The 15,528-nt window shown below is 41.2% G+C and overlaps 1 protein-coding gene across 3 annotated transcripts; it reads left to right on the top strand.

Annotated features, from left to right (window-relative positions):
- The first annotated feature begins 10,113 nt into the window (after positions 1-10,113).
- LOC123325106 (eukaryotic translation initiation factor 2D-like) lies at positions 10,114-15,101 on the top strand. Of its 3 annotated transcripts, none has more exons than XM_044916310.1 (5): positions 10,157-10,333; positions 11,299-11,489; positions 12,579-12,662; positions 13,180-13,270; positions 14,176-15,101. In XM_044916310.1, exons 1-5 carry the CDS (start codon positions 10,278-10,280, stop codon positions 14,183-14,185), a joined length of 432 nt encoding a protein of 143 aa, XP_044772245.1. In that variant the 5' UTR covers positions 10,157-10,277; the 3' UTR covers positions 14,186-15,101. The 3 variants fall into 3 exon arrangements, with proteins under 3 accessions (XP_044772244.1, XP_044772245.1, XP_044772246.1); XM_044916311.1 differs by having other exon boundaries at positions 13,180-13,226; positions 14,176-14,217; XM_044916309.1 differs by lacking the exon at positions 14,176-15,101 and having other exon boundaries at positions 10,114-10,333; positions 13,180-13,434.
- The last annotated feature ends 427 nt before the right edge of the window (positions 15,102-15,528 follow it).

Below are 15,528 nucleotides of genomic sequence, written 5' to 3'. Positions count from 1 at the left end.
CACCTAATGCTTGTGGAATCTATTTAGGACACTTAACCTGTAATCAGCATAGCCTATAACTAATTGTTTTCATTGTTGGCTGCAAAATAGTGATTTTTAAGACAAATTCTATTCTTTTTCTGCACTTACTGTCATTCTTGTGTAAAGGTGAGTGCCAACTCCTTAAAACCTTTACCTAAAAAGATTTAGTAAATCTTTATTTTTGCTCTTTAATTTCCAATTTTTGGAATAAGGACTTGATGATAGTGACCTGTGATGGCTTTAAAGATTTTTTTCTTGGGGGAGGAGCAAGATGGCAGAGGAGGAGGAGACCTAAATTTCATCTGGTCCCAGGAATTCAGCTAGATAGGGTTCAAACCATTCTGAACACCTACGAACTCAACAGGGGATTGAGGAAAAGAATAGCAGCAACTCTCTGAACAGAAAAGGGACCACTTTCTGGAGGGTAGGACATGCGGAGAAGTGAATCCGAGGCAATATTCAGGAAGATAGACGGTGGGGGAGGGGCTCTCCATCGGTCGGTTCTGGCAAGTGTAGAGCCGCGGAGCACAAAATCAGAACTTTTAGAAGTCAGCTCCACTGAGGGACGTCGCTCCAGTGGCTAAGCGGGGCGTGGAACCCTCGTGGGACAGTGTGGTCTCAGGACCCTTGGGGTCACAGAAAGACCGGGAGTGCCTGAGTGTGGCAGAGCTCCCAGGTATTGGAGCAGGGAAGCCGGCTGCAGAGACAAGAGAGGAGGCGCGGGCTCTCAGCTCGGGGTTGCCATAAACCATGATCCATGGCTCAGTCGGGCCACTGCTCCTCCAGCAGGGACCCAACAAGCAGCAGATCCAGGGAGACTCCCCTTCCTCCCCTGGGAGGAGTGGCGCGGGAGCACTCTGGAGCACTTTGGAGACTCCACACCGAGTTGGGTGCCAGAGATAGAAATGCTTGGTCACAGGCCAGGTGAGCACGGAGTGCTGCTGGAGACCAGGGAGACAGGAGTGACTGACTGCTTTTCTCTAGGGGCTCACTGAGGAGAGGGGCCCGGAGTTCTCAGCTCCTCTGGGGTGGAGATTGGGAGGCCCTCCATTTTCACTCTTGTCCTCCAAAGCTGTACAGAAAGCTTGCAGGGAACAAAAGCTCCGGAGAGCAAACCCCAGCAAATTACTTAGCCCGCCCCGGCAAGGGTGGGGCAATTCCACCTCCGGCAAAGACATTTGGGAACCATGGCAACAGGCCCCTCCCCCAGAAGATCAGCGAGAACAGCCAGCCAAGACCAAGTTTACTGATCAATGAGAACGGCAGAACTCCAGCACTAGGGGAATACTGCACATAGAATTCATGGCTTTTTTACCATGATGCTTTAGTCTTTCAAAGTTAATTTTTTTTAATTTTCTTTTTCATTTTTTTTTTTTGAATTTTTCTTTTTCCCTTTTTCAACCGACATCTTATCAATCCCTTTTTTAAAAAATCTTTTTTATTTTTCATTTTTAGAGTCATATTCTATCCCTTCATAGTAGTTAACCTTATTTTGGGTATATATGTATAAGTTGTTCTTTCTTTATAATTTTGGGATACAGTTTCTTCTAACAGACCAAAATATACCCTAAATCTCTAGTGTATGGCTTTGTTGTAGTCTCCTGCCTGATCACATTCTCTCCCTTTTTTTTAATCCTCTTATTTCTTTTTTCAACCAGTTTCTTATCTTATCAATTCCTTTTATAAAATCTTTTATAATTTTCATCTTTACAGTCATATTCCATCCTTTCATCATATTTACCCTTATTTTTGTACATATATAAGTTTTCCCTTCTTTAAAATTTTGGGAGGTACTTTCTTCTAACAGACCAAAATATGCCCAAAATCTAGTGTGTGGCACTGATCTATGCACGAGCCTGATCATATTGATCATATTCCGTTTTGCTTTTGTTTTGGTTTTTTTTAATCTTTTTCTTTCTTTTTTTTTTCTTTTTTCTTTCTTTCCATTTCTTTTCCCCCAGTTTCAGTTCTCTTCTGATTTGTTTAGTGTATATTTTTCTGGGGTCGTTATTACCCTATTAGCATTTTGTTCTTTCATTCATCTGTTCTCCTCTGGACAAAATGACAAGACAGAAAAAAAATCACCTCAACAAAAAGAACAAGAGGCAGTACCGACTGCCAGGGACCTAATCAATACGGACATTAGTATGATGTCAGAACTAGAGTTCAGAATCACGATTTTAAAGATGATACTAGCTGGGCTTGAAAAAAGCATGGAAGTTATTACAGAAACCATTTCTGGAGAAATAAAAGAACTAAAATCTAACCAAGTCGAAATCAAAAAGGGTGTTAATGAGGTGCAATCCAAAATGGAGGCTCTAACTGCTAGGATAAATGAGGCAGAAGAGAGAATTAGTAATATAGAAGACCAAATGATGGAGAATAAAGAAGCTGAGAAAAAGAGAGATAAACAACTACTGGATCACAAGGGCAGAATTCGAGAGATAAGCGATACCATAAGAAGAAACAATATTAGAATAATTGGGATCCCAGAAGAAGAAGAAAGAGCGAGAGTGGCAGAAGGTATATTGGAGGGGCACCTGGATGGCTCAGTTGGTTAAGCAACTCCCTTTGGCTCAGGTCATGATCCTGGGGTCCCAGGATTGAGTCCCGCATCAGGCTCCCTGCTCAGTGGGGAGTCAGCCTCTGCCTCTGACACTCTCTCCTCTCATGTTCTCTCTCTCATTCTCTCTCACTCAGAGATAAATAAAATCTTAAAAAAAAAAGAAGAAGAAGGTATATTGAGCAAATCATAGCAGAGAAATTCCCTAATTTGGAGAAGGAAACAGGCATCAAAATCCAGGAGGCACAGAGAACCCCTCTCAAAATCAATAAAAATAGGTCAACACCCCGACATCTAATAGTAAAACTTACGAGTCTCAGAGACAAAGAGAAAATCCTGAAAGCAGCTCGGGAGAAGAGATCTGTAACCTACAATGAAACATTAGACATTAGATTGGCAACAAACCTATCCACAGAGACCTGGAAGGCCAGAAAGGACTGGCAGGATATATTCAGAGCACTAAATGAGAAAAATATGCAGCCAAGAATACTCTATCCAGCTAGGCTGTCACTGAAAATAGAAGGAGAGATAAAAAGCTTCCAGGACAAACAAAAATTAAAGAAATTTGCAAACACAAAAAGAGCCCTACAAGAAATATAGAAAGGGGTCCTCTAAGCAAAGAGAGAGCCTAAAAGCAACATAGACCAGAAAGGAACACAGATAATATACAGTAACAGTCACCTTACAGGCAATACAATGGCACTAAATTCCTATCTTTCAATAGTTACCCTGAATGTAAATGGGCTAAATGCCCCAATCAAAAAACACAAGGTATCAGATTGGATAAAAAAACAAGACCCATTGATATGCTGTCTGCAAGAGGCTCATTTTAGACCCAAAGACACCGCCAGATTGAAAGTGAATGGGTGGAAAATCATTTACCATGCTAATGGACACCAAAAGAAAGCTGGGGTGGCAATCCTTAGATCAGACAAATTAGATTTTAAACCAAAGACTATAATAAGAGATGAGGAAGGACACTATATTCTACTTAAAGTGTCTATCCAAGAAGAAGATCTAACAATTATAAATATCTATGCCCCTAACATGGGAGCAGCCAATTATATAAGTCAATTAAAACAAAAACAAAGAAACACATCAACAACAATACAATAATAGTGGGGGACTTTAACACCCCCATCACTGAAATGGACAAATCATCGAAGCAAAAGATCAATAAGGAAATAAAGACTTTAAATGACACACTGGACCAAATGGACTTCATAGATATATTCAGAACATTCCATCCCAAAGCAACAGAATACACATTCTTCTCCTAGTGCCCATGGAACATTCTCCAGAACAGATCACATCCTAGGTCACAAATCAGGTCTCAGCTGGTACCAAAAGATTAGAATCATTCCCTGCATATTTTCAGACCACAATGCTTTGAAACTAAAACTCAATCACAAGAGGAAAATCAGAAAGAACTCAAATACATGGAGGCTAAAGAGCATCCTACTAAAGAATGAATGGGTCAACCAGGAAATTAAAGAAGAATTTTAAAAATTCATGGAAACCAATGAAAATGAAAACACAGCTGTTCAAAATCTTTGGGATACAGCAAAGGCAGTCCTAAGAGGAAAGTATATAGCAATACAAGCCTTCCTCAAGAAACAAGAAAAGTCTCAAACACACAACCTAACCCTACACCCAAAGGAGCTGGAGAAAGAACAGCAAATAAAGCCTAAACCCAGCAGGAGAAGAGAAATAATAAAGGTCAAAGAGAAATCAATGAAATAGAAACCAAAAGAACAGTAGAACAGATCAATGAAACTAGGAGCTGGTTCTTTGAAAGTATTAATAAGATTGATAAACCCCTGGCCAGGCTTATCAAAAGAAAAGAGAAAGGACCCAAAGAAATAACATCACAAATGAAAAAGGAGAGATCACAAACAACACCAAAGAAATACAATTATAAGAACATATTAGGAGCAACTATATGCCAGCAAATTAGATAACCTGGAAGAAATGGATGCATTCCTAGAGATGTATAAACTACCAAAACAGAACCAGGAAGAAATAGAAAACCTGAACAGACCCATAACCACTAAGGAAATTGAAGCAGTCATCAAATATACCCTAACAAACAAGAGCCCAGGGCCAGATGGTTTCCCAGGGGAATTCTACCAAACATTTCAAGAGGAATTAATACCTATTCTTCTGAAACTGTTCCAAAAAATAGAAATGGAAGGAAAACTTCCAAACTTGTTTTTTGAGGCCACCATTACCTTGATCCCAAAACCAGACAAAGACACCATCAAAAGGGAGAATTACAGACCAATATTCCTGATGAACATGAATGTAAAAATTTTCAGCAAAACACTAGCCAATAGGATCCAACAGTACATTAAAAGGATTATTCACCACGACCAAGTGGGATTGATCCCTGTGCTACAAGGTTGCTTCAACATCTGCAAATCAATCAATGTGATACAATACATTAATAAAAGAAAGAACAAGAACCATATGATCCTCTCAATAGATGCAGAAAAAGCATTTGACAAAGTACAGCATCCTTTCTTGATCAAAACTCTTCAGAGTATAGGGATAGAGGGTACATACCTTAATATCATAAAAGCCATCTATGAAAAACCCACAGCAAATATCACTCTCAATGGGGAAAAACTGAGAGCTTTCCCCCTAAGGTCAGGAACGCGGCAGGGATGTCCACTATCGCAACTGCTATTCAACATAGTATTAGAAGTCCTAGCCACAGCAGTCAGACAACAAAAAGGAATAAAAGGCATCTGAATCGGCAAAGAAGAAGTCAAACTCTCACTGTTTGCAGATGATATGATACTTTATGTGGAAAACCCAAAAGACTCCACCCCAAAACTGCTAGAACTCATACAGGAATTCAGTGATGTGGCAGGATATAAAATCCATGCACAGAAATCAGTAGCATTCCTATACACCAACAACAAGACAGAAGAAAGAGAAATTAAGGAGTCGATCCCATTTACAGTTGCACCCAAAACCATAAGATACCTAGGAATAAATCTAACCAAATTGGCAAAGGATCTGTACTCAGAAAACTATAAAATACTCATGAAAGAAATTGAGGAAGACACAAAGAAATGGAAAAACGTTCCATGCTCAAGGATTGGAAGAACAAATATCGTGAAGACATCAGTGCTACCTAGAGCAATCTACACATTCAATGCAATCCCTATCAAAATACCATCCACTTTTTTCAAAGAAATGGAACAAATAATCCTAAAATTTGTATGGAACCAGAAAAGACCCTGAATAGCTAGATGAATGTTGAAAAACAAAAGCAAAGCTGGTGGCATCACAATTCGGACTTCCAGCTCTATGTCATCATCAAGACAGTATGGTACTGGCACAAAAACAGACACATAGATCAATGGAACAGAATAGAGAGCCCAGAAATGGACCCTCAACTCTATGGTCAACTAATCTTCGACAAAGCATGAAGAATGTCCAATGGCAAAAAGAGAGTCTCCTCAACAAATGGTGTTGGGAAAATTGGACAGCCACATGCAGAAGAATGACACTGGACCATTTCCTTACACCACACACAAAAATAGACTCCAAATGGTTGAAAGACCTAAATGTGAGACAGGAGTCCATCAAAATCCTAAAGGAGAACACAGGCAGCAACCTCTTTGACCTCAGCCGCAGCAACTTCTTCCTAGAAACATCACCAAAGGCAAGGGAAGCAAGGGCAAAAATGAACTATTGGGACTTCATCAAGATAAAAAGCTTTTGCACAGCAAAAGAAACAGTCAACAAAACCAAAAGACAACTGACAGAATGGGAGAAGATATTTGCAAATGACATATCAGATAAAGGGCTAGTATCCAAAATCTATAAAGAACTTATCAAACTCAACACCCAAAGAACAAATGATCCAATCAAGAAATGGGCCGAAGACATGAACAGACATTTTTCCAAAGAAGACATCGAAATGGACAACAGACACATGAAAAAGTGTTACATTGCTCGGCATCAGGGAAATCCAAATCAAAACCTCAATGAGATATCACCTCACACCAGTCAGAATGGCTAAAATTAAGAAGTCAGGAAATGACAGATGTTGATGGGGATGGGGAGACAGGGGAACCCTCCTACATTGTTGGTGGGAATGCAAGCTGGTGCAGCCACTCTGGAAAACAGTATGGAGGTTCCTTAAAAAGTTGAAAATAGAGTTACCATACGACCCAGCAATTGTACTACTGAGTATTTATCCGAAAGATACAAATGTAGGGATCCGAAGGAGTACGTGCACCCCGATGTTTATAGCAGCAATGTCCACAATAGCCAAACTGTGGAAAGAGCCAAGATGTCCAACGACAGATGAATGGATAAAGAAGATATGGTATATATATACAATGGAATATTATGCAGCCATCAAAAGGAATGAAATCTTGCCATTTGCAATGACGTGGATGGATCAGGAGGGTGTTATGCTGATCAAAATAAGTCAATCAGAGAAAGACATGTATCATGTGATCTCACTGACATGAGGAATTCTAAATCTCAGAAAACGAATTGAGGGTTGCTGGAGTGGTGGGGGGTGGGAGGGATGGGGTGGCTGGGTGATAGACATTGGGGAGTGTATGTGCTATGGTGAGTGCTGTGAATTGTGTAAGACTGTTGAATCACAGACCTGTACCTCTGAAACAAATAATACATTATATGTTAAAAAAAAAAAAAAAAGAAGAAGAAGATAGCAGGAAGGGAAGAATGAAGGGGGGACATCGGAGGGGGAGATGAACCATGAGAGACTATGGACTCTGAGAAACAAACTGAGGGTTCTAGAGGGGAGGGGGGTGTGGGTTGGGTTAGCCTGGTGATGAGTATTAAAGAGGGCATGTACTGAACGGAGCAGTGGGTGTTATACGCAAACAATGAATCATGGAACACTGCATCAAAAACTAATGATATAATGTATGGTGATTAATATAACATAATAAAATAAAAAGATTTTTTCTTTTTTTTAACGTTCTATCAGCATGGATTCATGAATTTTTATTTATTCAATTTGTTACAAACAATTATAGTCATTATTCTTTGAAGCTCAAATTATCCCAAATTTGGCTAGTGAGTGCCTCTTGAAACTGGCTCCTGATTGCTTTGTTATACCCACTAGTCTTTGAGTGTTTTCATTTCTTTTTAGCACAACACAATGTTCCAGGCTCGCTGTATACTTCCCTGACCAACACCCATAATCATACAGCTTTCCAAAAAGGTCTGTTTCTTTTTATTGGGAAATAGTGTTTAGAACACAAGAACTGTGTTATTGGTACTAGATGGGAATGTTCAATACTGTTGAAAGTCATTAAATGTCTTTTTGCTTGTCAGAAATCTGAAATAGAAATGAAATTTAAAATTCATTGGCTCCTATTGGATCTTACAATTCAGAGGGCTAAGAAACTTTTAAATACACTTTCTGTCTTTTCTCTTTATTCATATATTCTTATATTTCTTATATTTCAGAATTTTTAAAAATAATATTAAGAGTATAATGCAAACATTACTATTAGCAGTTAAACTGCTGAATGAAGGTTAAAATGTCTTTGCACTTATTTTGTTCCAGGATGTTTGACTGTGAGTGTAAGTACTCTCTTCAAAAATGACTTGAAATAATTCTTAACTCTGATTAATAGAGCTTTACACTTATTTGCGTTAGTATTTTTTTTTCAGTTTTAGATTTTGCTTCTTCCTCTTTTAAGCTAAACTTGAAAATATGAAAAACACCTACATTTTTAAAAAAAGATTTTATTTATTTCAGGGAGAGAAAGGGGGGATGAGCAGAGGGAGAGAAAGAAAAACTCAAGCAGACTCCCAGCGGAGCACAATTCCAATGTGGGACTCAATCTCACCACCCTGAAATCATGATCTGAGCTGAAAGCCAAGAGTCAGGCACTTAACCAACTGAGGCACCCAGGTGGTTCAAACACCTACAGGCTTCAAAAGTCAAAGTAATATGAGAAGTATGCCAAGTAGTCTTACTTCCATCATATCTGTTCCCTCATTTAATAAAGTTATATTTTTATTAGTTTCTGACATCATTCCAGTGTTCATTAATCTCCTTTTTTTATAGAGAAGGGAGATTATTTTACACATTTATCTATAATGTGTTTTCATATTTATTTATTTAATTTTAGTATCTATTTCCAATATTCCCGTGAATAACCTTCCTCAGCAACCTCAGTAGCTGTGCTGCAATCGACCTAGTCAACAACACAGTCTGGCATCATCCCCCCCCCCACCCAACACACACACACACACACACACCCGCGAAGTGTTGCTGGGGCCGGGGGCCCAAAGAGAGAAGGTTCTGTGGCATTGTCCTCCTCTGGGCTCCTCTGACTTTGGCCTTGTTGCTGGGATGCTTCAGAATAAAAGTCTAGTGGGTCAGAAGTGTAGGAGGAACCCAAATTGGGGGCGGGGGGTGGGGGGCTAGGTGGGATTAGGACCCCTTCCAAGAATGGTGGTGGTGGGCAGACACTGTGGAAGGCCTCATCTTTGGACAGTCAATGTGGAATTTTTCTTTGTGTAACTGTGTCATCCAATCAAACAATTAGGATTTTTTTTTCTTGGTGGATGGACACTCTGCCCTTAACTTTTCATATGCAAAATTTAATTTAGTAGGTGCCCGAACCCCAGGTGCGCACAGCAGCCCCTCTCAGGGAAACCCATCTCTCACCCCTGTCGGAGACTTTTTAAATATATTACTGGAAATCTGCAAAGCACTGTGTAACGTTATCACATACATTACCTCCATCCTTTCTAATGGAAACCCTATGAGGTAGGTGTTACATCCAAATCCTTCAGAGAATGCAGGAGTTTCAGAAATAAGCCGTTGGCCCATGATCACATTGGAAGGGAAAAGCCAAACCATAATTTGAACCTAATCTGCCTCACAAATTTTTTTTTTATAAGCAAGGTTATTCCTTTAGTTTTGGAAACAACCTCCCCTCTTCAAATAAAGCCTGAACTCAAAAATCAATAACGCTTTGACAAATTTACCTAAAAGTGGCCAAAAATATTCTTAAGTAGCTTTGACGATCATTTGTAGTTTTCTCCTCATAACATGCGGGGCAAACCTGGGACAAGGGTGGATTCTCTGTTATTGTTATTATCATTTCACGTAAATTTAAAAACAAGGAGAAAATCCTGAGACCTCTAGCGTACAATAAAATGTAAAGACTTTCATAAACAAGAGCCCTTAAAATAATTCGAGAGGCCTGCAAAACTAATGAAACACAAGAGTTCAATTAATTTTGTGGAGCTGAACTAAACTGAATGGCACAGAGGCTGACCCAGTACCGACCGAACACAACCTAACACCGACCGAGTGGAAATTAACCGAGTCAAGGTTGCCACTACCGGGTCAATAGACACCGGCAGACGCCAGCAGCTCGCGCAGGCGCAGAGCCGGGCCGAGGGAGGGCGACCGAGAGGGAATCCGCCCCGCCTTCCCCAGGCCCCGCCCGCCCTGCTTCAGTTCCCGGCCTTGCCACTAGGGGCCGGCCGCGGTCCCCGCAGCGCCTGTAGCCGCCAAGCCGAGCGGCCCAGGTTTCCAGCCGGGCCCTTTTTCCAGCTGGGCCCCAGCATGGCTGCCCCCAGCGCTGCGGGTCGGGAAGCCTCCGCGTTCTCGTTTCCCTGACAGTCCCGGCTTCTGTGCTCTCCTTCCCCTCCCCAGGCCACTCGAGCAGACATGTTTGCCAAGGCCTTTCGGGTCAAGTCCAACACGGCCATCAAGGGGTCGGACAGGTGAGGGAGAGAAGGGGCCGGACAGGTGAGGGAGAGAAGGGGCCGGACAGGTGAGGGAGAGGAGGGGCCTGCTCCGCCCGCCAGGGCACCCAGACATTTCTCAGTGCAGAGGCTGGCCCACTGCCTCTCTGAGCTAGCTCAGCCGACCTGGGGTGGAGGCCGAGGGAATGTCCAGCCGGGGAGCGGGGGTGGGTTAGACTCATTTTGAGGGCGAAGATGGAGAGCAGGCCTGGTTTGTCTCCCAGGCTATCTTTTGGATATTCTAGTTAGTTTAAAGGAAAACGTAATCAGCCAGCGCTTACTGACTGCGGTCTACATAAGGTGTTGAGGGTTCAAACACGAAGGATTGCAGGTTCCCCGCCCTCCAAAGAGCTTCGAGTCCCTTAGGAAAAATCAGAGGGGCACCGAGAACTACAACTACGGGAGAAAAAGGATGTGGCGGTTACTTCTGGCAGGAGAGACAGATGGAGGGTGAAGTGGGAGAGAATTAAGGGCCATGTTTTAAGAACTGGGTCTGTTACGCAGTGTTGCAGATGCTGATACCACGTTGCGAATTTTGGAACCAGTGTTCTCTAGTCACTCTTGGTGCCCTCGTATAGCTTTTTAACCATAAACTGACAGCTGCGCCAGGCAGATGTGAGGAAAGGGGTGGGTCCAAGGGCTAGGCATGGAGTCTGGAAGGTAGGGCTGGGTTTCTAGTCAGGCTAACCTGGTTACTCACTGGTTCTCAGTTGTCCTCTTTCTTCGTAAAACGGAAAGACTTGCCCCCAGGAATATGTGAAAATAGATGAGACATTGGATGAGAAAGAGAATAGGATGTTTTGGAAGAGTGTATGAGAATAGGGCATCATAAACCAGCTTTTCCTTGGCCCTTGTGATTTTATAGGAAGTCCTTCGGAGTCCTTCCTATGTATTAAAATCCGTCCAGGCAGGACTCACGCCAGGTACTGGTTTGCTTTCTGCAGGAGAAAGCTTCGGGCTGATGTGACCACTGCTTTCCCCACTCTTGGAAGAGATCAGGTCCCTGCCTTAGTACCTGGAAAGGAAGAGCTCAACGTTGTGAAGTTGTATGCTCACAGAGGGGATGCAGTGACTGTGTACGTGTGTGGTGGTAACCCCATCCTATTTGAACTGGAGAAAAACCTGTATCCAACAGGTAGGTCAATAGGATGGAGATGGCCATTACTATCATCCTTGCCTAACATCTGTTTCTCCTTCTTTCTTTCATTAAACTGCCTTACTTAAAACGTGAAGTGCAAAATCTCCCAATATCATCCCTAAGGATCTTTTTGGACCCAGTGTCCCTAGAATTGGGTCTTTCAAGATCAAGAACTGCTACAGGAGGGAGAATAACAGGGCTAACACAGGAAGAGGATAAGTTGGCAAGGGACGTTCTGAGATGAAGGAATAATAATTCATGGTGGGTTAAGTGGGGATGGAGCAGAGGTCTTGAAAAGGGTGGGATTTCAGGACCTGTAAAAAATATTCTTAAAACTTCATTAGCAGGATTTTCTTAAGAAACTGAAGAGATACGGTGATAGGAAGGAAGCTAGGTTAATTAAACTACATACCCAGCTGTCTTACTGATGTACTTCAATCGAGATACCTCACAGGATTCTTTCTGAGGCTCTGCCCGGCTCTCAGGATCCTTTGCTTTCTCTCTTTGTCACAGATCTCAGACATTCAGTGTCCTTTTCTCTTTTCCGTAGCTGCTGACGCCTACTTTGTCACTTGGGGCTCTTCTCCCCCAAGCTTGGCTGCAGCGGCGCAACGAGGTCGCCTTCGGTTCCCTGTGCCCCCACTCCACTTGGCGGCTCTACAGACAGGCCCTTTTTGATCTAAGGTTTTACTGCTAATCACTGTGAACACAGAGGGAATAAAAATAATAAACATGGGGAAGTTTCAACATTTCCTACAGGCTGGCGCCCTGTTCTTCGCTTACTTGCTTCTGAGGTCACAGATGGAATCCTTGTTGGGTCTCTGTCCCCGCTTTTATCTACCGTGCCCATTGCTGCTGCCGCATCCAGGTGGAATCATAGGGGCCTCCCAGTCTCGAGTGACATCCAGTTTTTTAAGTATCTGCCTGCTTTAAGAAGGAAACCTCTTTGGGCCTCACAGCCTCCCCTCTAGCTTTGAGTTGAGTTTCTTTTCTATTTCTTAATTTAAGTGACCTTAGTGTTTGGCTTGCCAGTTCCCTAGGGGATTGACCTTTTGGCAATAAGTCTTTCTGTGTCTCTTTGGGCAGTATACACCTTGTGGTCCTATCCTGACCTTCTCCCAACGTTCACAACATGGCCTCTGGTGCTCGAAAAACTGGTCGGGGGAGCAGGTAAGAGGATTTTCCTATATTCTGGCTGTTGGCCAACACCTACTTAGTAAGGGCCAACTACTTTAATATATGCACCCATTTCCGGTACTCATACAATTGAAAAATGGAATTTTTCCCCCATGTGTGTTTCCTCCCTCACTTGGCTGCTTCCATAAGGTCCCTGGGCCGCTAGGACCCTGTTGAAAGGCCTCAATAAGCTTCGTACTTTGTACTTAAATCAGAAAATGCTTTGTGAATCAGAATATGCTATACTTTAAATCAATAAGCTAAATTTTGGAAAGCAGAATAAGAGATCATGGAACCTGATTGTCAGCTTGGTGCTTCAGTTTGACCACTAGCCCCCCCAAAGGGAAAAGGTCTGATACTTAGGTTGCATTTCTTAATTTTCATTATCAATAACCTAGTTGATACTTCATAAGTGTTTGTTGGCTGAGTGAATGCATAAATGATGAAGTAAAACTTGGAATTGGTTAGAGGCGCAATGTGCGTTGTGATGCTTTTGTCTTGTTTGCCACAGATTTGATGCTGCCAGGCCTGGTGGTGCCCCCTGCTGGTCTGCCGCAGGTACAGAAGGGGGACCTCTGTGCCATTGCCTTGGTGGGGAACAGGTACTGTGCCTGTCCGCTGTGCCTTTGGGGGGAAAACTTAGGTAAAACTGGGGAAGGGGGTGAGAAAGGACAACTTCCAAAGCTTATGGGTAAAGATTAAAAGAGGAAAACAGGGGGCGCCCGGGTGGCTCAGTTAGTTAAGCGACTACCTTCGGCTCAGGTCGTGATCCTGGAGTCCCGGGATCGATCCCGCATCGGGCTCCCTGCTCAGCAGGGAGTCTGCTTCTCCCTCTGACCCTCCCCCCTCTCATGCTCTCTCTCTCTCTCTCTCTCAAATAAATAAATAAAATCTTTAAAAAAATAAAAGAGAAAAACAGATTCTTCTTCCAGAAGCACAGAGTGGGCCATGGGTAAATGGCAGTAAGCCTGTGTGGGTGATTGCCAGGAGTTGGGGGATGAGAGAAATAGGGAGAGTTTGGTCAAAGGATACAAACTTTCAGTTATAGGATAAATACAGTTGGAAGATCTAATGGATAACAAGGTGATTATAATTGGTAACACCATATTGTGTAACTGAAATTTGCTAAGAAAGTAGAATTTACCTGTTCTCACCACTGACCCCTAGCCAAATAAGAGCACAAAAAACAAAAAAGAATAAGCTTTGGAGAAGACGGTATATATCTTTCTCACTATTTTAAAGTTACTTCCTAACACAATATGATAGTGAATATTCAACAAATGTTTGTTAAATAGATAAATGAATATTTATGCCTGATAGTTCTGTTTTGATCTCAAAATAAAGCAATATGCTATTCCTTGTTTGTTCTGTTTATAAAAATTACTATTGTCTACTAAATACAAACATGCACACTTATATAATCCTAAACACACACACACACACACACCCTGAACTTTGGGAAAAAATAAGTCACATACAATCACTTATTTTTTTGTTCTTGTTGCAGGTCCTGCTGAGATAATTTACGAAATTATTCTTCATGCCAAAAGATAGTTGTTTAGGGAAATCCAGGGGGCCCACAGCAAGAAAATAACTAGCCTCTTAGGAAAAGGAAAAATATACAGGCAATATAATCCATAACTAAATGATTGACAATTTCAGGACTGGAATGGTTCATTCTGACTAACTGAACTGTTTCTCTGGCTACTTCTGACTGTTAGAGCTGCAGGCTTTAAAGAATTGTTCACCTGCAGATGTTCATAGAGGTCTATCAGAATACATTTAGGTTCTGTATGAACTATATAGAGTAAGGAAAACATTCAAAGAATTTTGAAAAGCAGTACATTTAGCCCATTTAATAAACTGGAACAATATTATAACCACACCAGGTAAAGAAATGTTTTAAAATGAGAAAAGTGCTGCCTGTCCTTAGAAGGAGCACAGGAAATAGTTTAATTCCTTCCATTTCCAAAGGTGGATTTATTTTTATAATTACATTGATAGTTTTAATTTTGCTTCAAAATGTATGTAACATATTTGACACTTAATATTACACACTAATATAAGACAGTATGTGTATCTTTGTGTTACTAAGAATATTTTCACATTTTATATCTCTCCTACTTTGTTTCAGACAACTCAGTCAAAGCAATAAACATTTTTCAGTGTTGACTGTCTGTCAACAATCTGGTTCCAGGGACATAATGATGAATAAAACACAGTCCTTTTCCTCAAGGATCATACAGTATATATGAAGGGTCAGGGAATTAGATAGGAAAACAAATAATATAAGAAAAATATATTATTTCTTTAAATTGATTTTGTACTTAATATTCCAGCATGATTATTATCTGATGCTATTATTTTCTATAATATCATTTCAGTGAATACATTATTTACTGTTGTTAACATATAATTAGCATGACCAGTCCCCTATCATAGAACATTTATGTCTTTCTATTTTGGATTTAGGCTATAATGTTGCAATTAAAGGAAGGACATTTATCTCAGTATTTTTATATCTCTCTGGACCTCAGGAACTATATCAGGTTAAGGAATATTGAATTTATTTTTGTATACTAATTAGTTAATGGAGTGGTATAGTCAAAGCTGGAAGTTGAGGAATTAAATTATTTAGAAGGTATAAAGCAATATTAGAGCATAAGAAGTGGTAACTAATTTGATAATAGAGGTCATCAAGACAAAGGACATCAAATATGATGAGTTTGGCCCTACAAGACTAGTTCACTTAAAAATATTATTGAAAGGCTATTAGGCATTTGTATTACAAAAGGGAAGAAGTCGGGCGCCTGGGTGGCTCAGTTGGTTAAGCGACTGCCTTCGGCTCAGGTCATGATCC

Source organism: Neomonachus schauinslandi, chromosome 6 (assembly GCF_002201575.2).
Source record: "Neomonachus schauinslandi chromosome 6, ASM220157v2, whole genome shotgun sequence".
Classification (NCBI taxonomy): domain Eukaryota; kingdom Metazoa; phylum Chordata; class Mammalia; order Carnivora; family Phocidae; genus Neomonachus; species Neomonachus schauinslandi.
Note: the sequence above shows the minus strand (reverse complement) of the source record. Positions and strands in the feature narration are given on the sequence as shown.